At 35.5% G+C, this 27,563-nt stretch overlaps 1 protein-coding gene across 1 annotated transcript in view; it reads left to right on the top strand.

Annotated features, from left to right (window-relative positions):
* Positions 1-22,561, top strand: part of LOC131400304 (uncharacterized) — a 311,511-nt gene extending 288,950 nt beyond the window's left edge. The window contains exons 12-13 of the mRNA XM_058535085.1: positions 13,318-15,923; positions 22,068-22,561. Of these exons, the coding sequence (XP_058391068.1) occupies positions 13,318-15,923; positions 22,068-22,109 (2,648 nt within the window). The 3' untranslated portion in view covers positions 22,110-22,561. The remainder of the gene's footprint in view (positions 1-13,317; positions 15,924-22,067) is intronic.
* Positions 22,562-27,563: the final 5,002 nt, after the last annotated feature.

The following is a 27,563-nucleotide window of genomic DNA, read 5'->3' on the forward strand; positions in this document are numbered from 1 at the left end:
GTAACCCCACTTCTAGGAATTTAATCTACAGATACACCAGCTCACATAGAAATGATGTATGTACAAGATTATTCATTACAGCACTGTTTGTAGTAGCAAAAGATTGGAAACAACCTAAGTGTCCATATAGTTAATGAACTAGCTAAATAAATAAGTAAACAAGTTAAACTATGAGGAATCCAGTCAACAGAATATCGTGCAGTTCTGAAAAGGAATGAGGAAATTCTTTATGCACTAATATTCAAAGATCTCAAGAATGTATTTTTAAGTTAAAAGAGCAAATTATAGAAGATTATATACAAAATTCTATCTTTTGTTTCAGAAGGGATTGAGATACAGTATATCTATTCATTTGTATTTGAATAAAAAAACACTAAGATACACAAGAAATTTATAAACAAGGAGAGGAAAATAAGAGGAATGGAGTATGTGACTAAGAATGAGGCTTCTCAATGTGTAAATTTTTTTTTTTTTTTAATTTTATTTATTTATTTTTTCTCTCAAAGCCCAAGTAGATAGTTGTATGTCATAGCTGCACATCCTTCTAGTTGCTGTATGTGGGACGCGGCCTCAGCATGGCCGGAGAAGTGGTGTGTCGGTGCGCACCCGGGATCCGAACCCGGGCCACCAGCAGCGGAGCGCACGCACTTAACCGCCAAGCCACGGGGCTGACCCTCAATGTGTAAATTTTTATGTGATTTTTGCTTTAGAATAATATGAATGGAAAACCTATTAAAGTAAAATTAGACTTAAAAAAGAGAGACTGGAAGGAGAGATATTGGAGATAGCTGATTATATATACACCCCTTGAGTTTTGCTTTAAAAGTGAGCAGAGATGGGGCCGGCCCGTGGCTTAGCGGTTGGGTGTGCGCGCTCCGCTACCGGCGGCCCGGGTTCGGATCCGGGTCGCGCACCGACGCACCGCTTCTCTGGCCATGCTGAGGCTGCGTCCCACATACAGCAACTAGAAGGATGTGCAACTATGACATACAACTATCTACTGGGGCTTTGGGGGAAAAAAAGGAGGAGGATTGGCAATAGATGTTAGCTCAGAGCCTGTCTTCCTCAGCAAAAAGAGGAGGATTAGCATGGATGTTAGCTCAGGGCTGATCTTCCTCACAAAAAAAAAAAAGTGAGCAGAGAAATGGGAATGGAAGCTCTGTGAGGAAAGACACGAGGACATTAGGGGGTGATAAACAGTGAAAACATCGTAGGATCAATGTATTTTAGGGTCCAGTGGTAATGAAGGCTTGTTGGAGTCAGGTAGCTATAGGAGTATTTGGAAGTCAAGATTTTTTTTTATAAATAGAGGAGAAATAATAGCATGTTTGCATGATGGTGGAAATACAAAGGATGATCCAGGCGAGAAGGAAACATTAAAATTGTAGGAGAGGGCCGGCCCGGTGGCTTAGCAGTTGAGTGCTCGCGCTCTGCTGCTGGTGGCCCGGGTTCGGATCCCGGGCGCACACCAACGTACCGCTTCTCTGGCCATGCTGAGGCCACGTCCCACATATAGCAACTAGAAGGATGTGCAACTATGACATACAACTATCTACTGGGGCTTTGGGGGAAAAAAATAAATAAATAAAAATGTAGGAGAAAGAGGGAGAATTAAAGTAGTGTCCTTGGAGAGCCAAGAGGGAGTGGGAACTTCTATACAAGTGAATGAGTTGGTTTTAGTTGGGAGCACAAATATGTTCATTTTTAATAATGAGAGAAAGCAGAGTACATAGATGCAGATTCTAGTAATGAGAGCTTGTAAAGTTCTTTTTTGATTTTTGCAGTTTTTTCAGCGAAGAGAGAAGTAAGATCATCAGCTAAAAATGAGTATGGGGAGCAGGTATAGGAGGCTTGCAGGCCGAGCAGAAGGTATGAAATAGTTTACTAAGAGACTAGAAGAATGAATGAACTAGGAAAATGTTGTATGATTTTTGGACTGTGTTATGGGCCCAATTGAAACTTTTGGCCATAAAAATGAGGCTAGTCAACAGGGCTATAGGTTTTTCTTCAGACACATTCAACTGCATTCATGCAGGCATGGAATAGGCAGATATTTGAATTTAAATCAGGTTGAGGTTTTACCAGGGAAGTAATGAAAAGAGGAAAGGCAAGGGAATTAAGGATTTATGCAAGAAAGTGATTGTAATAAGTGAGCATGGAATTTAAGCTGGATGAGGAAGGATATGAAGACATTAGGGGGTGATAAACAGTGAAAACATGATAGGATCAGGCCCCAGTGAGGATGAAGGATTGTTGGAGTCAGGTGCAATACATATGTACAGTATGATCCTTGTAAAGATATACATAATGGAACATTATATAGCAAAGTTTTATCAATGTTTTTATATGAGTAATTAAATTATGGAAGATTTTATTTTCCTCGTTTTTGTTACTTTCATTTATTTTTATTTTAAGAGATATACTGCTGATCACTTTGGGGAAAGCAAAAATGGGGAGATACAAAACTTAGAAAATCATGATCCCTGGTCTATTTCCTTATGAACATTTCGATTTTTCTACTCTAAGCATACAATAATTCTTTTGTACTTTTCCATTGAGGAGAAATTCACATTACATAAAATTAACCATTCATTGGTATTTAGTAAATTCACATGTTGTGCAACCATCACCTCTATCTAGTTCCAAGATATTGGCATTGTCCCCAGATGAAACTATATCCATTAAGTGGGCATTCCCTATTTTCCCACTACTACCTCCCCAGGCCTGGCAGCCACTTATCTGCTTTCTGTCTCTATGGATTTCCCTATTCTGGATATTTCCAAATAGGAAATGGAATCATAGAGTATGTGACCCTGTGTGTTAGGCTTCTTTCATTCAGCATAATGTTTTTGAGTTCCATGCACATTGTAGCATGTATCAGTATTTCATTCATTTTTATGGCTGAATAATATCCCGTTGTGTGTACGTTCCACATTTTGTTTATCCGTTCACCTGTTGATAGACAATTGAATGGTTTACATGTTTTGTTTATTGTGAATATATATATATATATGATGTATATATACAGATGATGTGTATATATATATATATATGATGTGTATATATATATATATATAAGTGGTAATTCTACGTATGATTTTCTGAGGAACTGCCAATCGGTTTTCCACAGTGCCTGTACCATTTTACATTCCCACTAGCAATGTGTAAGGATTTCAATTTCTCACCAACACTAGTTATTTTTTTTATCTTAGCCAGCCTAGTGGATGTGAAGTGGTATCTCATTGTAGTTTTGATTTGCGTTTCCCTAATGACCAATGATGTTGATCATCTATTCATGTGCTTGTTGGCCATTTGTGTATCTACTTTGAAGAAATGTTTATTCAAGTCATTTGTCAAATTTTTATTGGGTTAATTTTAATGGTTAGGTTGTGTATTAGGTTCCTAGGTCTGCCGTAACAAAGTGCCACAAACTGGGTGGCTTAGAAACAGACATTATCTCACAGGCCTGCAAGCTAAATGTCCAAAATCAAGTTGCTGGCAGGGCCATATTCCTGAAATCTTTAGGGGGAGGATTTTCCTTGCCTTTTCCAGCTTCTGGTAACTCCAGACATTTATTGGCTTGTGGCAGCATAATTCCAATCTCTGCCTTCATCTTCACATGATGTTCTCCTTGTGTCTCTTCACATAGTCTTCCCTCTATTCATCTCTGTGTACCAATTTACCCTTTTTATGAAGACACTAGTCATATTGGATTAGAGCACACCGTAGTGGCTTCATTTTAACTTAATTACCTCTGTAAAGGCCCTATTTGCAAATAAAGTCGCATTCAAGGTATTGGGAGTTAGGACTTCAACATACCTTTTTTAAGGGACACAGTTCAACCCATAACAAGTTGTAAAAGTTTTTGTATGTTTTAAATATTAGACTCTTATCAGACACGCAAGGTCACATACTCTGTGATTTCATTTCCTATCTGGAAAATATTTGTTTGCATTCAATATGTTGTCTTTTCACTTTGTTGATAGTGATCTTTGATACACAAAATTTTTTAATTTTGATGAAGTCAAATTTACCTTTTTTATTTTGTTGTTTGTCCTTTTGGTGCTATATCTAGGAATCCGTTACCAAATGCAAGGTCATGAAGATTTACCCCTTTGTTTTTGTCTAAGAACTTTATAATTTTCACTATTATATTTAGGTCTTTGATCCATTTAAAGTTAATTTTTGTATGTGGTGTGAGGTGGGGGGACCAGTGTCATTCTTTTGCATATGGATATGTAGTTGTCCCATCACCATTTATTGAAAAGACTATTCTTTCTCCATTGAATGGTGTCTTGGCACCCTTGTCAAAACTCAATTAATTTATTAGCTTCATTTTGGGGTGATGAAAATATTTTGGAACTAAATAGAGGTGAGGTTGCACAACATTGTGAATTGGATTCTTTAGGATTTTCTATTATAAGATCATGTCATTTGTGAATAATTTTACTGCCTTTCCAATTGGGATTTCTTCTTTTTTTCTTGCTTAATTGCCCTGGCTAGAACTTCTAGTATGATGTTGACTAGAAGTGGTGAAAGAAGGCATTTTTCTCTTGATCCTGATCTTAGAGGGATGTTTTCTGTCTTTCAGTATTGAGTATAATGTTAGCTATGGATTTTTTGTAAATGCTCTTTATCATATAGAATAAGCTATCTTCTATTCCTAATCTGTTGAGTGTTTTTATCATGAAAGTGTGGTGGATTTTTTCAAATGCTTTTTCCATATTAAATGAGATGATCTTTTCTTCTTTTATTGTATTAATGTTTGTATATTAGATTGATTGATTTGGGTATGTTGTGAACCTCCCTTCCATTCCTTGAATAAACTCACTTGCTCATGATGTACAAGTCTCTTAATATGCCATTGGATTTGGTTTGCTAGTATTTTGTTGAGAACTTTTGCATCTACATTCATAAAGGATATTGGTCTATAGTTTTCTTTTATTGTGATGTCTTTATCTGGCTTTGTCATCAGGGTAATTCTGGTCGTCTATAGGATGAGTTAAGAAGTATTCCCTCCTCTTCTAATTCTTGGAAGAGTTTAAGAAATATTGGTGTTAATTCTTTTATTGTTTGGTAGAATGCACAAGTGAAATCATCTGGTCCTGCACTTTTCTTTGTTGGGAGGTTTTTGAGTACTGATTCAATCTCTTCAATTGTTATAGATCTGTTCAAATTTTCAATTTTTTCTTGAATCAGTTTTTGTAGCTAATGTGTTTCTAGACATTTTTCTATTTCTTCTAGGTTATTTAAAATGTTTATGCACAATTGTTCACAGTATTCTCCTATAATTCTTTTCCTATCCCTAAGGTCTGTAACAATGTCCCCACTTTCATTACTGATTTTAGTAATTCGAATCTTTTCTTATTTTCTTAGTCAGTCTAGCTAGAGGTTTGTCAATTTTATTGATCTTTTCAAAGACCAACTTGTAATTTCATTGATCGTATTTTTTTATTCTCTATGTCATTTATCTCAACTCTATTCTTTATTTTTTCTCTCTGTTGGCTTGCTTTGGATTTAACTTGCTCTTCTTTTTCTAGTTCTTTAAGGTGCAAAGTTAGGGGTTTTTTTTTGAGATTTTTTTCACTTTTAATGTAAATGTTTATAGCTATAAATTTCCCTCTGAGTATTATAATTATTGTTTTGTACACTTGTCTTTTAAATCATATAGGGAAAAAAGAAAAGTTACAAACCAAAAATACAATACTCCTGTCATTTATATTTACATATGTAGCTAACTTTACCATTGTTCTTTATTTCTTCATATGGCTTTGAGTTACTGCCTAATGTCCATTAATTTTATCCTGGAGGACTTAACTCTGGCATTCCTTATGAAAGGACAGGTATACTAGTGATGAAATCCCTCAGTTTTATTTTTTTTAATTTGGGAATGTCTTAATTTATCTTTCATTTTTGCAGGATAGCTTTGTTGGATATGGAGTTCTTGGTTGACATTTTATTTCTTTCAGCACTTTAAAATATCATCCCAAGCCTTCTGGACTCCATGGTTTCTGAGGAGATATTCACTGCTACTCTTATTGACTATACTTTGTATGTAAGGAATCACTTCTCTCTTTTGACTTGCAAGATTCTCTGTCTTTGGCTTTCACCAATTAACTATCGTGTTCTCAGCGTGGAGCTCTTTGAGTTTGTCCTATTTGAGTTCAGTGAACTTTCTATATGTGTAGATTTGTGTCTTCTGTCAAATATGGAAAGTTTTTGATGATTATTTCTTGAAGCATTCTCTCTCCCCCTTTCTCTTTCTCTCTCCTCTTCCACTGGTATTTCCATTATGTGTATGCAACCGTCACCTCTATCTAGTTGGATAATCTCAATTGGCCTATCTTCGAGTTTGCTGAGTCTTTCTTCTCCTTAGTCAGTTCTGCTATTGAGCCCCTCTAGTGAATTTTTCATTTTTGTTATTCTACTTATCTGCTCCAGAATTTCTCTTTGGTTCCTTTTTCTATTTTATTCCTCTTTATTGATATCCTCTGTTTGTTGAGACATTGTTCTCTTGGTTTCCTTCAGTTCTTTGTCCATGGTTTCCTTTAGCTCTTTGAGCATATTTAAGACAATTGATTCATAATCCTTGTCTTGTAAATCCAATACCTGGTCTTCCTCATGTCTGGTTTCTACTAATTTCTTTTTCTCTTATGAATGGGCCATACTTTGTTTATTTTCATGCATTGCAATTTTTGTTGAGAATTGGATATTTTGAATAGTATAATATGACAACTCTGGAAGTCAAATTCTCCACCTTCCCTGCAGTTTGTTGTTGCTGGTTGTTGTGAGGTTTTGTTGTTTGTTTAGTGACTTTTCTAAAGTATATTTGTAAGTTTTGTATTTGTTTTCATGTATGGTCACTGAATTTTATATTCCATTACCTTAGTGGTCAGCTAATGTTTTGCCAGTTTTCATAAAAGCCTGGAACCAAGGGGAAAAACAGAAAAAAAAAAAAAAAAAAAAACACTTCCGGTCTTCACCAATTGGCTCTGCATTGGGGCACTCCTTCAACATTTATTCAGACCATTTACAGCACTGTCTTAGCCTTCACTTCTTGCTTGTGCAGGTCCTGAAGGTCAGCCAGGGATGAAAACTTAAGGTCTTGTCAAGCCCTTTTTTGGTGAAGAGCAGACAAGTAGAATAACAGAAGTGAAAAATTCATTAGACCGACTCAACAGCGTATTTGAGTAGGGAGAATAAAGAATCAGAAAACGTGAGGCTGGGCCAGTTGAGACTGTCTAATTTTCTCAAGCATATGTAGTCTGGGCATGCATGTAGCCTTTTTTTTTTTTTTTTTAATGAGGACGATCAGCCCCGAGCTAACAACCATGCCAATCCTCCTCTTTTTGCTGAGGAAGACTGGCCCTGGGCTCACATCCATGCCCATCTTCCTCCACTTTATACGGGATGCTGCCAGAGCATGGCCTGACAAGCAGTGCATTGGTACGCGCCCAGGATCCAAACCCGGGCCACCAGCGGTAGAGCATATGCACTTAACCACTACTCCAAGGGGCCAGCCCCATGTAGCCTTTTGTAAAAATTGAAATATATTTGACAAATAACATTGTGTAAGATTAAGATGTACAACATGTTTATTTGATACATTTATATATTGCAATATGATTGTCATTGTAGTGTTAGCTAGCACCACTATCATATAACATAATTCTTTCTTTTTGTGGTGGGAATAATTAAGATGTAGGCTCATAGCAAGTTTGATGTTTATAATACAATATTATTGCCTGTAATCACTATACTGGGCGTTAGATTCCCAAGAATTATTTATCTTGGGAATAAGATAAGTTGCAGGTTTGTACCCTTAAACAACATCTCTCCTATTCTCTCACCCCCCCAGTCCCTGGTAATCACCCTTTTACTCTTCATTTTTACAAATTCAGCTTTTTTTTTGCATTCTACATATAAATGATATCATACAATATTTGTCTTTCTCTGTTTGACTTATCTCACTTTAGCATGATGCCCTCAAGGTCCATCCATGTTGTCACAAATGACAGAATTTTCTTCTTTCTCATAGCTGAATAATGTTCCATTGTATATGTATATACCACATCTTCTTTATCCCTTCATCCTTTGGTGGGCACTTAGGTTGTTTCCATATCTTGGCTATTGTGAATAATGCTGCATTAAACATGGTAGTGTATATATCTCTTTGATATTCTGTTTTCATTTCCTTTGGGTATACACAAAGTGAAATTACTGAGTCATATGGTAGTGCTATTTTTAATTTTTTTGAGGAACTTCCATACTGCTTTCCTTAATGGGTGCACCAATTTACATTCCCACTAACAGTGTACAAGGGTTTCCTTTTCTCCACATCCTCACCAATACTTGTTATTGCTCATCTTCTTGATAATAGCCATTCTAACAGGTGTGATGTGATATCTCATTGTGGTTTTGATTTGCATTTCCCTGATGATTAGCGATGTTGAGCATCTTTCTTGTACGTGTTTGCCGTTTGTATGTCTTCTTTGGAAAAATATCTATTTAGTTCCTCTGCCTTTTTTTTAATCAGATTGTTTATTTTTGTTGTTGTTATTGAGTTATAGGAGTTCTTTATATATTTTGGATATTAACCTCTTATCCAATATATTGTTTGAAAATATTCTCTCCCACTCTGTAGGTTTCATTTTCATTTTGTTGATTGTTTCTTTTGCTGTGCAGAAGCTTTTAAGTTTGGTGTAGTCCCATTTATTGATTTTTGCTTTTGTTGCTTGTGCTTTTGGTGTCATATCCAAAAAATCATTTCCAAGACCAATGTCAAGGAACTTTTTCCCTATGCTTTATTCTAGGAGTTTTATGGTATCAGGTCTTATGTTTAATTCTTTGATCCATTTTGAGTTAATTTTTGTGATTGGTGTAAGATAGAGGTCCAGTTTCATTTTTCTGCATGTGGTTATTCAGTTTTCCCTGCACCATTTGTTGAAGAGACTATCCTGTCCTCATTGGGTGTTTTTGACTCTTTGTTGAATATTAGTTGACCGTATTTGGTGGGTTTAATTCCGGGCTCTTTATTCTGTTCCATTGTTCTATGTGTCTATTTTTATGGCAGTAACATATTTTAATTACTACAGCTTTGTAGTGTAGCTTGAAATCAGGATGTGTGATGCCTCCAGATTTGTTCTTCTTTCTTATGATTGCTTTGGCTATCCAGTGTCTTTTTTGGTTCCATACAAATTTCAGGATTATTTTTTCTACGTCTGTGAAAAATACCGTTGGAATTTTGATGGGGATTGTGTTGAATGGCTTTGGGTAGCATGGACATTTTAACAATGTTAATTCTTCTGTTCCATGAATTGGGATGTCTTTCCATTTGTTTGTGTCTTTTTCAGTTGCTTTCAACAAAGTCTTGTCATTTTTATTGTATAGATAATTCACTTCCTTGGTTAAATTTATTCCTAGATATTTTATTATTATTTTATGCTATTGTGACTGGAATAGTGTTCTTTATTTCTTTTTCAGATATCTCATTGTTAGTGTATAGAAATGCAACTGATTCCTCTATGTTGATTTTATATCCTGCAACTTTATTGAATTTGTTGATCAGTTCCAAGAGTTTTTGGTTGAGTCTTTGGGATTTTCTATATATGAGATTATATCATCTACAAATAATGACCCTATTACTTCTCCCTTTCCAATTTGGATGGCTTTTATCTGTTTGTTTTGCCTAATTGCTCTAGGTAGGACTTCCAGTACTATGTTGAATAAGAGTGGTGAGAGTGGGCATCCTTGTCTTTTTCCTAGTCTTAAAGGAAAAGCTTTCAATTTTTAACTCTTAAGTATAATGTTAGCTGTGGGTTTGCTGTATATGGCCTTTATTGTGTTGAGATATATTTCTTCTATACCCAATTTGTTGAGGGTTTTTATCATGAAAGGATGTTATATTTGGTCAAATGCTTTTTTTCTGCATCTATTGAGATGATCATGTGATTTTTGTCTTTCATTCTATTGATGTGGTTTATCGTATTTATTGATTTGTGTATGTTGAACCCTCCTTGTATCCCATGGATAAATCTCGCGTGGTCATGGTGTATAATCCTTTTATTGTATTCTTCTATTCGGTTTGCCAATATTTTGTTGAGAATTTTTATATCTTCATGCATCAGGGATATTGGTCTATAATCTTCTTTTATTGTAGTGTCCTTATCTGGCATTTGTATCAGGGTAAGTCTGGCCTCATAAAATGAGTTTGGAAGTCTTCTCTCCTCTTCAAATTTTTGGAAGAGTTTGAGAAAGATTGGCATTACTTCTTTAAATGTTTGGTAGAATTTCCCAGTGAAGCGATCTGGTCCTGTGGTTTTCTGTGTAGAGAGGTTTTTGATGACTGATTCAGTCTCTTTACTCATTATTGGTCTGTTCAGATATTCTATTTCTTCCTGATTCAGTCTTGGTAGGTTGTGTGTTTTTAGGAAATTATCCATTTCTCTAGGTTATCTAATTTATCGGCATGTAATTATTCATAGTAGTCTTTTATGATCCTATATATTTCTATAGTATCAGTTGTAATGTCTCCTGTTTCATTTTTATTTTATTTATTTGAGTGTTCTCTTTTTTTTTCTGCATTAGCCTAGCTAAAGTGTGTTAATTTTGGTTATCTTTTTGAAAAATCAGCTCTTCGTTTTGTTGATCTTTTCTACTGTTTTTGTTGTCTCTATTTAATTTATTTCCACTCTGATCTTTATTATTTCCTTCCTTCGGCTAACTTTGGGCTTAATTTGTGCTTTACTTTTTCTAGTTTATTGAGGTATAAAGTTAGATTGCTTACTTAAGATCTTCTAATTTCTTAATATATGCATTTATCACTATAAACTTTCCTCTCAGAACTGCTTTTGAAGCATCAACATCCTGTAGGTTTTGTTATGTTGTGTTTCCATTTTCATTTCATTTTTTAAATTTCCCTTTTGATTTCTTCTTTGACCCAGAATATAGCCTTTTTGATTCCTGAGTATATGTAGGAGTTTTCAAAGCCCTTATTCCACCCATGTATCTCCCTGTACAACCTCTTCCTTCTCAGGCTTTTTGGTCTGCCTATTGCTTGTCCAAACTGTCGTTTCTTGCCCCAGGCTGCTGTGGACAACACTTGTGCATTTAAATGTTTTCAGCAAAAGCTGTCCAGGAAGTCGCCCAGCCATGGGAATGCTCCAAGTTTGACAAAACAAAGGGAAGTTCTTGCAACAGGCCATCAGGGAGCTACTAGACAGGTTCAAACCTACAGCTACAATTCTTTGAGATTAAAGCATATATTGCTCCCTCTCCTACTAGCAACCTGCACCGTGAATGCAGGCTGTCATCCTCACTGCCACCACTGATCTGCAGTATGGAAGATGGTAGTTGGACAGTTTAAAATTCTGTAGCACTCTTGTATTACAAAGCAACAGCTCTTTCTTCATCAAGCTTTCCTCTGGTTTTTGTGAGTTTTTGATTCCAGAGTTCTGAAAAAGTTGATTCTAACAGCTTTTGCCACCTCATTACTTGCTTTGTGGAGGGATTGAATACTGAAGTGCCTTTACTCCTCCATTTTCAGTGATATCAGTCCTCTTGTGTACTTTTTTGAAGTAAGATATTTTAAAAGTTCAGCTGTAGCAACAACAACAAAAGCAAAACTCAATTATGCAAGTATTCTGATTTATATATAATAAAATTATATACTTATTGATGTTTTATTAAAACATTTAGCAAAAAAATTTGAGAATCATGGAAATTTGGGGAATGGAACAGCTTTCAGTAAAAGTATTGCTGTCATTTTACTAAGACTGTCTTCAAGTTTAATATCTAACTCTATGCCTAACTGATGTAAAAGAAATTAGCAAACACCTCTTTTATTTAGTTTTTCTCTTTTCTGCTTTGCCTAGACTACTGACTTAGTATTTTCACCTACCCAAATAGAATACAGTTATCTCCTTTCATGTGAATACCAAGTCTTTTTTCCAAAGTTAATGACATAGGTATCAATTAAATATAATTCAAGTTATCTCTTAGCAATTATTATTAATATAATTGTTGCTTTGCAGGAATCTGCATTAGTCATAATCTTGCTGTGCCCATAGTCTGTGTTGATAGCTTTTTCCTTAAATTATATTTAAACAAATACTACTTCTAGTAACAACATATTTTATGATAAGCTTTATTTTCACTCTATGAAAGAGTGTGGAAAAAATAGCTATTGCACTTCTTGGAGCAATAGTACTGTAAATATATATAAATCAAAAACACCTAAAAGTTTTCTCCTTATAATTGAACAATCATGTTTTTCCTAACTTTCAGAAAATTAGGAGAATTAACAGAATAGTGTAAAATTGAGTACTAGTCACTAGTATTATAAGATGCACAAGAAAAAACTATCCCAACAATCTCAACGATACTATACTCTCCTATCTTAGGAGGGTAGAAATGCCTAACATTTATTGAATATCTCATTTAACCCTCATAATAACTTTAAATAGTAGATATTATTATAATTGTTTTATGGCTGAAGAAACTAGGGCTTGTAAATGTTGTATAACTTGCCCAAATCATATCACTAATACATGGCAGAATCAAATTTTCAAACAAGGCTATTTGACTCAAAACCAATGCTCTTCTCAACACATCGTATTGAGTTTTCTAAATCACATAGAAACAAAGCTATTCTACTCTGATAATGTCATTAAGATTCTACTTTATTGTCATTTATTCATTTTTATCCCCTCCTCTAAAAGTTATAAAAAGAGCAAAAGTTTTAGATTACCTCTGACAGAGGTCTCCACTATACACCCTATGCATTCTGTGCTGTAGCCACACCAAACTCTGCAGCTACAGATTATAATATAGAAATAAATTGATGATTATAAATGCTCTATTTTACCTTTTGCATAGAAATATATTAATTTGCTTTTGGAAATCATAAGTACATCTTCAGGCTTATTAAACAAGAGATACTTTCTCGGTTATAATTTAAGTTCTCTGTCTCTGTAGAGCAGCCTGCATACTGCTGTTTCATTTTTATCTCACTCTTAATGTTGTGCCTCACTCCTGATCACAGGATAAAATATTAACCAATTTAGGGATACAGTATAAAAACCTGAGATAAATAACTATGTTTCATTTTTTGTGTCTTAATAAGCTCAAAGTGACACCTGCTTGAGCAGAAAATTTAGGATCATGGCCTCCTTTTGAAATATAAAATAGTAATAACCTATTGAAGGAAATGGCATTTTTTCCTCTGCAAAGATTTGTGTTGTAATGTGAGTGTCAAAGTCAAACTTCACTATCTTTTTCATTATTCTTGCTCATATTTTACTCTTATCTCTCTTGCAGTTTCCAGAATTCAACTTATAAGATACCTGAGTGATGACAAGATTGTGAGATTCAAAGAGGTTTCTCCAACTCTCACTCATAAGCAAGACTCACAGCCAAAGTTAAAGGAAAAGCACAGCCACAACCCTTATCCAGACCGAAACACATTCATGGATAACAAGCATCACAGAAATGCCAGCTACAAAATTTCTGTCTCTAAGAGTCGTTGCAAGAACTATAGATACCAACAGAGTTTTCAGAGTTCTGGGTTTCAGATGAATTCTATTCATCTCCTAAGTGCTGAGGATTACACCTCTGAAGTTTCAGCACCCGCCTGCCACCCCACCTCCATGAGCCCTTGGTCTGCTGTATGCCTTAAGACTCACACTGGAGCTCCAATATGTTCCAAATGTTTCATGGAAATCAATAATTCTTTTCATAAATGTCTCATGAATTCTGATGATGATTCAGACCCTGACTGTCCTTTACATTTCCAAATTTCCTTGGATTCTAAATATTTTCTGAACCCCAAATCTATTAAACACTGCAAGACTTCTCAGAACAGACCTTTATCTCAATCCCTGGATCCTAAGCATCCTGTGGACATCCAGTGCCCTCTACACCAGGAGGATTCTAAATATTCCTTGGGTTCGACTACTTATTTACCTTGTAAAAGTTGCTCAGCTCTCCAAAATCTCATAGATTCTACTGTTACCCATACCTTTCCCCTGAATCCTCAAAATACCATGGCCCACCGTAATACCCCTGACCCAGACAATGTTATCAACACTAGCAATGTTGCTAGCCTTAAAAGTGAGGGCAAGTTTAACCTTATTGCCAAACTTGAAAATGAGGCCAATCCTGACAATGAGACTAAACTGGTCAGTGCTGGCAATCTCAAAGATAAGGCCAATGCCGAAGACAAGCCTCTTCTCAAAGATGACACAGACTGTGAAGATGAGACAGACTCCGAAGATGACAAAGATTCTGAAGATGAAATAGACTCTGAAGATGAAAACAACACCAAAGATAAGAAAGATCCCAAAGATAAGTCTGACCCTGATGACACTGATCCCAAAGATAGCAATGCTGAAAATGATGCAGGCACAAATAATGGTTCTGATCCCAGTGGTGATGCTGACCCTACAAGTGGAGCTGATTCCAACAGTGATGGTGACTCTAACAATGGAACTGATTCCAACAGTGAACCTGACTCTAACATTAATAATGCCACTAACAATAATGCCAACTCCAAATATAGTACTGATTCTGAGGAAGACAAACACACTAACAATTCAGGAGATGCCTCTGGCCTAGACAGTCATGTTGTTCAGAACTGTACTGCTGAATCCAACAATGACACTAATCCAGACTACACCTCTAGGCTCCAAAATGGAACTGGCTTGGACTACACGTCTGGTTCCAATAGTGGTGCTGGGCCCAGCAATGCCACTGGGTCAGGCAATGACATTTGCTCCAACAATGATACTGGCCCTAGCAATGGACCTGGCCCCAACAACAATAGACTTGGCCCTAACATCAAAGTATCTGGCTTCCAAAACAATGGCTCTGACTCCCAAAATATCAGACCAGGTCCCAACGACTCTGGCCCCAACATCAATGGCCTTGGCCCCAACAATAGCCCTGTCCCCAACAACAATAGTCCTGGCTCCAACCATAATAGCCCTAGCCTTAAGAAAGACTCTGACTCTAACTTTAATTCCAGGCCTAGTAATGCTACTGATCACAATAGTGCTATTAGTCCTAACAAGGATACTGACTCCAACTATGATACAAAACCCACCAGTGCTGCTGGCCGCAACTACGCAGCTATCTCAAACTATGACTCAGACTTTGACTATGTCCCAGGATTTACCCATGCAGTAGGTTCTAGCTTTGTAGTCAATCCCAACTATATTGCCAGAAACAGCTATGCTGCCAGACCCACCTCTACATCTAACACTGTCAATGTCACTGATACCAGCAACACCACTAGTTATAGTGGTACCGTTAGCCCTAGCTATACTGCTGGCACCAATTGTGCCTCAGATAGTAACCATGACCCTAGATTTACTCATATCATTGACTGTAACTCTGTAATCAACCCCAATTATGATGCCATAGGTACTCATAATGTTCGTAATTCTACTAGTACTAGCAATATTGATAATCTCTCTGAGCCAGAATTGGAAATTGGTGCTGATTCCTCTATTTATAATATTTTTTATGGTAACTCTCCCACTTTTGCTGCTGGCACTATTTATACTTCAACTCTTGAAAATCTGACCACCTCTAAGTTTTATTATTCATCTAAGCTTGGTAGAAATTATACAACTTTTGATGAACACAAATGTAGTGCCTGCCTCAAAGTCTTTGCTGGCTCCATGGACTCTGCTAGTTTTCATCATGCCACTGAGTCCAAGGATGTCCTTGATGCCAAGGAATGTAGCTTTTTAAAAGATTTCTCTAGGGTCCAGAATTCTATTGGTATCAAGGATCTTGCCAGTTTAAATTTCCACTCCAATTCAAGTATTTTGCTCCCTAGTTTTGATATTATAGTAGAAGCTGAACTACCAGATGTTGTGAAGTTTGCTATATCATCAGGTGCTGTAAATCAATTTTTTAAGGTAAGTTTATATAAGTGTAGACTTTAAATTTCTTCTCCATTTCCTATAATTCAGAGTGTTAGGTAATTGAACAGGATCAAAAAGTTCCTTTTTAAATTTATTTACGTATGCGAGCCGTGGAAGAGAGGAGACAAGGTATCCAGTATTACTTCTTCTTTGACCCCTGTAGCCAGCAACATGGTTTTCCATTTGAAAGACCCATCTGCTATACAACTGACAAATAGCAAAATGGCCTTGATTGTACTGTGACTGGCTTGTCTACTACTCTATCAAGGGTTGCATAGCTCATACATGTAAACCTAATCACAGGCAACCTAGTGATATTTTACCTACCTCCTCTCACCTATACATGGCCTGGTGTTGGTTCCTTCCCTCTATGTGCAGAGAGAGAATCAAGTTAAATAAACCTTAAATACCATGGATCAAGATATTTTAAAACAGCTATCTCTCAAAAATCTCATTTTATGAAGACGGCTGTAAGAAATAGCCAGATATTCTAATCTTTCACTTAAATAAGTATAATTTTAATTACTTTGGTGACACGATATTAGGGAGCAAAGACACCCAAATCTTTGCTACTTTTGACTTAAAATTTGCTTTATCTTGTTTCTCCTGAAAATAAGTAAAATTATATTTTTAAGTGAGTCTTTATTAAATGTCTCTTCTAGCACTCTGAATTGCATGCAAAAACTAAGATTGCTATGTGTTTGATAAACTATTTTTGATAGCAACACATAGTATTATTTTTGATGAAACTTTACCAACATGTTGTCATTGAGACATAATTAAGTTGGTATGCATTGAATTTTAGCCTTGTTATACTTCATTAGACATGATAAACAAATACATTTAATTTGGATTATAGTATCTGAGTGCATAAATGTGCAACTTGAAATAATTACTTTGTTTTCTACTAGAATGTGTAATTGAATGTAACTGTACATATTTAAAGTAAGGCATATTTTCTTATAACCAAAATGAAAGTGCAACATTTGTATTTCCTTAATGCTTTTACTTTAATAGAGAACAATTTTGCAATATTCCCAAGAGACCACAGCTCCCTGGAAACAGTTGTAATTACCTAGTATGGTTTTGTAGCTTCTCCTTATATAAACTTAAGGGTAATGTTGGCCAATTATAAGTAATAAAAATAATATTGCTCAGGGACAAGCCTTAACATTAGAAAAAAGAGATGTTTTCTCCAGTTGTCTTTCACAAGTGAACTTTTGCAGTAGTATGAAAGCATTTAAAATGTGTTTTAATTTATAGCTTTGGTGTTTCTGGCTGAATGAAAATATGGTTATAATAAGTTTTAGCTTACTAGTTAAGGAATATAGCTAACATTTTGCATTTGAAATCATATTATCTAAGAGCTATGTTTCCTAAGTTGTGGCATGTAAAACATATTATGTTCATTTTACATAAAAACTAGCTGCAAAGTAGGATACTTTCCCCCCAAAAAACAACCAAATTTTTCAACTGAAGTGTATTTGATTCTCAAAAAACGTAATAATAAAAATTAGCTCTTAATAGAATATCTAGTCATATGAATACTATGCCCTGGGTACATATGTTTCAGCCTTTTGACCATGACTAGATAATGGAAATATATGCAACCACTTTATTTTCATTGGAGATGGACAGACTTCACAATGCATTCATCAATATCTTGGGAAACTGTATTTTGCATGCCTTCATTAGCAAAGCATTTTTCTGGAAGAATGGATGATTGCCTTCCCTTAGAGCTTTGGTATTTCCACATTTTCCTAGTTTATTACATCCTTGTTCATATTTCCATCACAAACAACTACAATGGGGATAACAGAGGTACTTTCTCCATTCAAACAATTTAAGAAGTGAGAGAAGCTCACTTTAAAGGAAATAAAACTTTTCCACCAATCATAAGTGAGCCAAACAACTAACTCAACATCAGAACATATTATCAATCCAATTTTACCATCTTCATTCATTCCTTCAACAGGCATTTAATAATTAAACCATGTAGCATTCTCAAAAAATATAGTGAAAAACATAGTGCCTAAGTGAAAAACATAGTGCCTTTTAAAGTGCTCGCAGCCTACTTATCTTAATAGGAAAACAAGTGGCCATTTGAGGGTAGAAGTTATATGAACACAAATAAAATAGTGTCTCACTGAGTTTCCAGAATGGCTAGAAACATTTTGGATGTTCAGATAACAACGTCACCCATATATTAAAGTAGTTGGAAATATGTGTGTGGATTATTATTTTGTGTTTCACTTTTCAGAAGTAACCAAACAAGGTCATAATTCCTGAAATTATCTTTTTTTTTTTTTTAGTAAAGGTTCACATTGACTTCCATGGATAGTGGTGTTAGAACTGTGTTACTAAGAGCCTAGTGTCATTTAATAAGTTATCTAGAAGTTATTTATAATTTTGCAGAAACAACTTAATTCCATATAAGAGATAGAACTAATAGTCAGTCTACCTTTCTTAAATTTAAATTGTGAAAGTAGCTTTTATTTATAAATAAAATTTACTCAAGGATTTAGTTATTTTAAGTCCATGACAGATTCTGATGTACTTGAGAAGACTTGCATTAGGGTCATTCAAAGAAATGGCCATTTCTGATTTATGGTAGATTTTTTTTAAAGAACAAAGATGATTCACTAGTGACACTGAAGAAAAATGTTCATATAGTACAGTCTATTATAACCAGAGTTTTGTAAATATGGAGTTATATAAGCATTCCTAGAAACAGATGCCTGAACATACCAATCAAATGTGTTATGCTTTTTTCACCAAAGTCTCTTAAATTAGTACCTCTAGCAATTGCTTCAAAAATTAACCAACAAAAATGCTTTTGTTTATAAGTATCTTGAATATTTCAGGAAGCCTACAGATAAGTCTTCGTTCAGGAGTGGCTAAATTTGCAGTATCATGTCTTCAAAAGGAAAATTGGCTGAAATGGCCAAAAGTTTTCATACTTTCATTTCAAAATTGTCTGACCAGTGCATCATTTCCTTCCTGCTCATATAGCCATGGGGATACATGAAAAGGTTTAATTCTTCTGCTTAATAGTCATTTAAATAGGTCTTAGTTAAGCCCAACCTGTAGACAGGTAAATATAGTACCCACATACTCCAGATAATCAAAGCAATGTCCCATCTAATAGCTTCTTAATTAAATATATTTACATACAGATAAACAGTTTTTCCATTCCTAGCTTTTTAGGAATATACTGTGTTTTGTTACAGTGGAAGACATGTTTTCTGGGGATTTTTAATTTAAGATACAACGAAACCATCTCCTATCCAAAGATACTGGCAACTTGCTCAAGGTCTGTTAATTGTTAAAATACTTTACTGAGGCTATCTGTGCACCAAATCTTTCCATAAAGTCACTCCTTTATATATCAATTTGATTATATTCCTTAATAATTCTAAAGTGCTTCCATGCTGTCTTATTGCTGGATTCCTTTTTAGATAAGATAGGGTCCTGAAAGTGTTCAATTGAGATAGAGTGAACTAAGTTGGAATCTCCTTTTGGAATGAATTAGTAAAAGATCTCAAATTGAATGTAACTAAATCAATAATATTGAGCAAATCAAAAAGTTCCCCCTGCTAACAATGTGAGTTGCCTATTGTTCTCTGAATAATTTGGGAGAAAACAATTGTTAATCTGCTAAAAGATCAAGGTCTCAGATTGAATGCAGTCTTCTCCCTTTATCTATACCATGTGTAGTTTTCTAAGCCAACCACAAACCTACAACGACCCAGGTGAGCAATCCAAAGGAGAACCAGTTGCCCCAAGCTCAAGGTAAAGAGCACTTTGTTACTGCTTCTGTTGCAGAAAATCTGTGCCAATGACCTTTTTTTGTAGGAATTTCAGCATCATGTATTTTCCCTGATGGCTCAAGGTTCTTTGGCCCAGCCCCCTCAAATGTAGCAACAGAATCACTGATGCATCATATCTAGGCGGATAGAGAAAACCACACCAAATCAACTTGACTCCAAATATTGACAGAGACTAAATTAACAGAACTTTAAGACTGTCACTCAACATCGTAAGTCTTAAATAATTGACTAAAGAGGCATTTTAATTCCAGAAATGTTTGCTACAATGACACAAGTGTGGATATGATGTATTCTGTCATGTTTTCCAGGTTTGAAAAAACTAAGGCAGCTGTGTCTGAATTTATTCCATCTTCTACTTAGAGGGACAAGTAATAGGCTACATTTTCCAAAGCTTTTAAGTCTGAGTTTGGACATATTGGGTGTCAAAGACAATAAATGTGAAATGATTAAACAAGCAAAGTATTAAATTTCAGTTTTGCCTTTCATGAGTCATGTCAACCCATCCCCTTCTTAAGATACCTGGATTGATTAAGTGGAATGTTTATGGAATAGAGACTGTTGACCCAGTGTAATTGAGTTCCTCAATAAAATGAAGAGTGGGGATAAGCAGGTAGCAGTATGAAAGGAGTATATTGTAGGTGAAGGCAAAGGAAATAATATATGGAGAAAGAGGGATAATGTGGAATAATAAACATGACTGCAGTAATCTTTCCTTTTTTAATCATATCATTGAATCCCAGTATGTTCTGGCTAGTCTAAGTCCATTTGTAAAAGAAATATTTTTCTTTTACATCATCCTTTGTACTTTCTGAATTGCCCCTATCTGATCACACACACACACACACACACAATTGCAAACTTTTCAAAGTTGCAAATACCCAAAATATAAGCACCTGTGTTAACAAACTCTCACTTATTCACTACCAGCTTCTGTTTTTCCCATTGTGAGGTCACTCTATCTCCCTAATCTTCTTGCTCCATTCAGAAAGTAACCAAGCTGTCAAGCTATTCTGAGCCAACTATACTACCTGGTTGCTGACTCGGGAATCTTAGCCTCCTGATATATATATCCCCTACCACCTCCTTTTTACTCTCTCACAGAGAGCCTATACAAACACACACGCACACACACACACATGCATACACCCTACAGAAAACTTCCTCTGCTTTTGGGTTACTTTGGGGACCACAGCCACCTGAGTTTTTACAGTGGTTTTAATAAGAAAATCATTTTTATTACAAACAACTGAATTATAAATGAATTTCTAGAACACAACTTTTTTATAAGTTGGGAACAATCTATATTTGTTCACACTTGCTATCTTGGTACTTCCTAAATAAAAATCTGGCTAGTCAAGTAGCGAGTGAAATGAAAACAACAGAAGAAACAAGCACCAGCAGTATTTTATTTCATCCCATGTGTACTATACCATCAATGGACGCTGGTCACAACCAAGAAGCAGAGTTCATCCAACCTGACTACATAATGATAGATGAGGCAAGCAAAGTTTTGTTCTAGGTCCTGAAAAGTCCATTTCTAGATAATTGCAAAAGGCTCTGAATCAGAAAAAAATGACTAAGATTGCTAATTGTGAGAGTTTAAGCAATAGGTCAGAAAATTCAGTTCTCAATATGATTGTTTTCGTGGTTTCATACTACTCTTGAATATAGTTTATAAATAGAATATGACATAACATTACAAAAGACTGGGGAGACATCAATGCTAAAATTGAAAAATACATAAAATCCAAGGTGAATCTTCAGGCAGCCATTTAATAGCCAGCATTTAGTAGCACTTGCTATCTGACATGCATATTGAGTTTTACATGTATTAGCTCATTTAATCCTCTCAACAACACGATGAAGTTACATAATTATCCCTATTTTACAGATGAGGAAACTGAGGCATTACGTAGTCAAGTAACCTTTTTGTGATCACACAGCTACCAAGTGAAAAAGAATCAGAGCCTATAACTAAAAATTTACAATTAATTTTATATATTGAAAAGAACATGTAATTAAAGGTGTCAAGTATAGTAAACATTGTATTAACCTAATATTAACAGACAGCTAGGTCCCAAAATAAGCATTACTGTGGTGCCATCTTAGTATTTTAAGAGACAGTATTATACCTGTGATTGTAAGATGATCGTAGTAGTTTCTTGGGCATGGGTTTGAAGCTTTCAAGGGTCATAATATCCAATATTTTCTATTAAATGATCTATATAAGATAGTCTAAGAATAAAAATATAATTTTCTTTTATTACCACTTTTAACTCCCAAGTTTCTTTTTATCCTATTGTTGCAGCTCAACCTCCAGACAGGTATCAGACAAAGCCTTGGCACTTGATTAATGAAAAGAATACCTTGAGATGGAAAAGACAAAGGCACAGCCAAGAAGGTTTTAAGGATATGAGCAAATAACTTCGAAAATTGCACAGTTCCCTCAGCAATGTTTCTTATATGTTCATTCTCACATCCCTTCCCCGTTACGTGACCATGCCTTTATTGTCTATTGGGGCCAACAGTGTTGCTTCAGAATACCATGTGACAATTGGCCGATTCATCTTATTTGATTCTGGCAGACTCTGGAATTAGGAAAAGGACACACTGTGGTCCTTTCTAGCAACCATATAAAATAATTTGATATTGTTAATGACTCAAAAATGCAGTCAGATTTTTCAACCAGAAATTCTCTTCATCTTTTGTGTAAGTCCCTGTCTCTAGAAAAAGATGGTCTTAACTTTTGAAAAATCTTATAACAGATGCCTTTAATATTGTGATGGCCACTCTAGATTTAATATCACCCATAATAAATTGCTCTTTTATTGTTAATGTTGTTTATTATTGTTATTGTTTTGTGACTGTGGTACACAAAATTAAAATAGTTGAGACTCTCAGTATCCTGCAGTGTTTGCTTAACTTGCTATTTATCCCCTTAAACCTTGCTAACATAGGAAAACAGATAACATATGTCCTTTACCAAGAAGTTTTAGAGATGAATGCATTGGATGTAATGAGGCTATCTCTGGAGCTGCCAGAAAGCAACTCAACAAATGGTGTAGAATTTTAATAGTTCACGGCAAGAGAGCTGAAAAATACAGTGAAATAAATAAAAGAAAAATACTTTTCTTTCCTTAACAGTTAGAACAGGGGCTAGGCTTCCAAATGTACTTAAAAAAAACAAACACCTCTTTGTGACTAATAATTACCAGATACACTTTGAGGACTGCAGGACACATAGGCAATCCAGCCATGCTGACATACCAAACCTCTTTTTAAGACCTCTGCAATTTGCCAACACTCTCTCTGTGTGCCTTATTTTTTATTACTTAAATCCAACCCTCTGCTCCAGCTAGGTGAATCTCCCCACTTTTTCCCTCCATTGTCTTGCTTGTAAATATAGGCACGATATTCTTTTTGGTACCTTCACTAAACTGAAGACCTACCTCACCCATGAAGCCTCAGACTTCTATGAATAATATTGATCCTTCCATTCCCAAGTTTCTATTCTTAAGGTCAGCTGAGAAAGATCATAGTGCATTTGAGGAACCATCCATAATTTGGCATGTATATAGTACATGGTGTGGCTGGGGGCTGATGGGAAGTGAGATTGGAAAAGTAAGCAGGAACCTTGTCTTCCATAGTAGGAAATTTAGATTTCATCCCAGAGGTGATAGGTAACATTTACTGAATTTTAAGCATGGTGGCAATGTGATCTGGTTGTTCTTTAGAGAAATAACTGGTGGTGGTGTGGAGGACGGATTTAAGGAGAAGGCATAGGAGAAGGAGAATAGAAGGACATCTGTTAGGACACAGCTCAGGTAGTCCAGACTCTAATTCAAAAGGTCTTGAAATAAAGCAATAAGTAGTAAGAATGGAGAGGAGAGGACACATTTGAGAGCTATTAAAATAGCTGGAATTACTGGATTATTTGATGTGGGAGAAAAGAAAGAAGGAAAGGTTTAATATAACTCCCAGCTTTCTAACGTGGGGAGATGGTGCTGCCATTAACCAAATTGGGAAGTAGAGAAGAAGGAGAAAGGGGAGAGTGAGGGGGTGATATCAGTTTGTGACAAATTAAGATGGAGATTCCTGAGTAACATTTAGGTGGTGATATCTAAACTTCATCTAAGGTACGCTCTGACCTTTAATATACCCCAGATGTAGAAGGAAAAACAAAGCACAATGTTAAGAATTCCTTGTATTTATATATAGTTGCATGAAGCATTATCACAATATTTGATCTTAATAATTACCCTTTAAAGTCATCATCACATGTAGTAGTAGCCTCATTGTACATATAAATAAGAAAACAAAGTCTCAAAAAGACAGAATACGTTGTTTAAAGCTACAGACATAATAACTGGAAGAACTTGGAACTGGAACATTTGTATGGCAATGATGGGTTGCAGAAAGTAACCCATGGCTCAGAGAAAATGCTCGTAACAGAAATTCTATTTCTTTGATTTCCAGAACCCTGACATTGTGTTATTTTATGTTAAGTTAAAGAAGAAAAACCTCAAGAAGAAAGTAACAAATTACATTTTTACACAAAAAACAACTACTATGGATATAATTAATCTATAAGATTTCTATGCTTTGTCTGCATGGTCATAAATTAAAAAATAAATTTGCTTTTTTCCCCCAATTTTTTTATTGTGGTAAAATACACATAACATAAAATTTACCATCTTAGCCATTTTTTTATTGAGCTAACATTGGTTTAGAACATTATATGAGTTTTATGTGTACAACATTATAATTTGACTTCTGTATAAACAACAGTGTGCTCACCACCAAGATCTAGTTTCCATCTGTCACCATACAGTTGACCACCTTTACCCATTACGACCCCCCCCCCCGCAGACTCCTTTTCCTCTGGAAACCACCAATGTATTCTCTGTATCTATGTGTTTGTTTTTGTTTTGTTTTGTTTGTTTGTTTCTTTTTTATATTCCACATATGAGTGAAACCATACAGTATTTGTCTTTCTTCATCTGGCATATTTCACTCAGCATAATACCCTCAAAGTCCATCTGTGGTGTTGCAAATGGCAAGATTTCATCTTTTTATGGCTGAATAGTATTCCATTATATATACAGCACATCTTTATCCATTCATCTGTCAATGGGCGCTTAGGTTGTTTCCATGTCTTGGCTATCATAAATAATGCTGCAATGAACATAAGCGTACATATATCTTTTTCAATTAGTTTTTTTGTATTCCTTGGATAAATACCCAGATGTGAAATAGCTGGTTCATATGATAGTTCTATTCTTAATTTTTTGAGGAATCTCCATACTGCTTTCCAGAGTGGCTGCACCAATTTGCATTCCCACCAGCAGTCTATGAGGGTTCCCGTTTCTCCATATCCTCTCCAACACTTATTTCTTGTCTTTTTGATAATAGCCATTCTAAAGGTCATGAGGTGATGTTTCAGTATGGTTTTGATTTACATTTCCTTAATAATTAGTGATAAACATCTTCTCACGTGCCTGTTGGCCACCTGTATGTCTTCTTTGGAAAAAATTTCTATTCCTCTGAGCATTTTTTAATTGGTTTTTTTGCTGTTGTTGCCGTTGAGTTGTATGAGTTCTTTATACATTTTGGATATAAACCCCTTACTGGATATATGATTGATTGAAAATATCTTCTCCCATTTAGTAGGTTGTTTTTTTCATTTTGTTGATGGTTTTCTTTGCTATGCAGAAGCTTTTTAGTCTGATGTAGTCCCATTTGTTTATTTTTTCTTTTGTTTCCCTTGCCTGAATAGACATGGTATTTGAAAAGAGGCTGTTAAGACCGATGTAAAAGAGCATACTGCTTATGTTTTCATCTGGTTTTATGGTTTCACATCTTACATTCAACTCTTTAATCCACTTTGAGTTAAATTTTGTGTGTGGTGTAAGATAGTGGTCTAGTTTCATTCTTTCACATGTGACTAGACAGATTTTTCAGCACCATTTATTGAAGAGACTTTCATTTCTCCATTGTATGTTCTTGGCTCTTCAACATAAATTAGTCATCCACATATGTATGGGTTTATTTATGGGCTCTCAATTCTGTTCCATTAATCTGTGTGTCTGTTTTTCTGCCAATAACATACTGTTTGATTACGATAGCTTTGTAGTATGATTTGAAATCAGGGAGTGTGATTCCTCCAGCTTTGTTTGTTTTCCACAGGATTGCTTTGGCCATTTGGAGTCTTTTGTGATTCCAGAAAAATTTTAGGATTTTTTTGTTCTATTTCTGTGAAAAATTTCATTAGGATTTTGACAAGAATTGCATTAAATCTATAGATTGCTTTAGGTAATATAGACATTTTAACACTGCTAATTCTTCCAGTCCGTGAGTATGGAATATCTTTCCATTTCTTTGTATCTTCTTTAATTTCTTTCAACAAAGTTTTATAGTTTTCAGGGTACAAGTGTTTCACCTCCTTGGTTAATTTTTTTTTTTTTTGGTGAGGAAGATTGGCCCTGAGCTAACATCTGTTGCCAATCTTCCTCTTTTTGCTGAGGAAGATTGGCCTTGAGCTAACATTGGTGCCCATCTTCCTCTGTTGTGTATGTGGGACACCACTGCAGCATGGCTTGATGGGCGGTGTGTAGGTCCATGCCTGGAATCTGAACCTGCGAACCCCAGGCTGCTGAAGTGGAATGTGCGAACCCAACTACTTCACCACTGGGCTGGCCCACCTTGGTTAAATTTATTCCTAGGTATTTTATTCTTTTTGTTGTGATTATAAATAGGATATTTTCTTAGTTTCTATTTCTGCTAGTTCATTGTTAGTGTATAGAAATGTAAAAGATTTTTGTATATTGATTGTGTATCCTGCAACTTTACTGTATTCATTTATTATTTTTAATAGTTGTCTATTATAAATAGAAGTCTTTTTTTTTTTCTTTTCAACCCATCACCACACACATGTGCCAAATTATCCCTTTCACCCTCCTCCCTCCCCCCTTCCCCTCTGGTAACCACCAATCCAATCTCTGTCTCTATGTGTTTGTTTATTGCTGCTGTTATCTACTACTTAATGAAGGAAATCATACAGTATTTGACCTTCTCCCTCTGACTTATTTCACTTTGCATAATACCCTCAATGTCCATCCGTGTCGTCACAAATGGCTGGATTTCATCGTTTCTTATAAATAGAAGTCTCTAGGGTTTCTATATAAAATCATGTTGTCGGGGCCAGCCTGGTGGTACAAGCGGTTAAGTGTGCACGATCCACTGCGGCAGCCCAGGGTTCGCCGGTTCGGATCCCAGGCGCGCACCGATGCACTGCTTGGCAAGCCATGCTGTGGCGGCATCCCATATAAGGCGAAGGAAGATGGGCATGGATGTTAGCCCAGGGCCAGTCTTCCTCAGCCAAAAAAAAAAAAAAGAGGAGGATTAGCAGATGTTAGCACAGGGCTGATCTCCTCACCAAAAATTAAAATAAAATAAATAAAATCATGTTGTCCACAAATAATGATGGCTTTACCTCTTCCTTTCTAATTTGGATGCCTTTTATTTCTTTTTCTTGCCTAATTGCTCTGGCTAGGACTTACTGTACTATGTTGAATAAAAGTGGTGAGAGTGGGCATCCTTGTCTTGTTCCTGATCTTGGAGGAAAATATTTCGGTTTTCACTGTTGAGTATGATGTTAGCTGTGGGTTTGTCATGTATGGCCTTTATTATGTTAAAATACTTCCTTCTGTTTCTATTTTATTGATGTTTTTTATAATAAATGGATGTTGAATCTTGTCAAATGCTTTTTTATGAATCTATTGAGAAGATCATAACATGTTTGTCC

Source organism: Diceros bicornis, chromosome X, assembly GCF_020826845.1.
Source record: "Diceros bicornis minor isolate mBicDic1 chromosome X, mDicBic1.mat.cur, whole genome shotgun sequence".
Classification (NCBI taxonomy): Eukaryota; Metazoa; Chordata; class Mammalia; order Perissodactyla; family Rhinocerotidae; genus Diceros; species Diceros bicornis.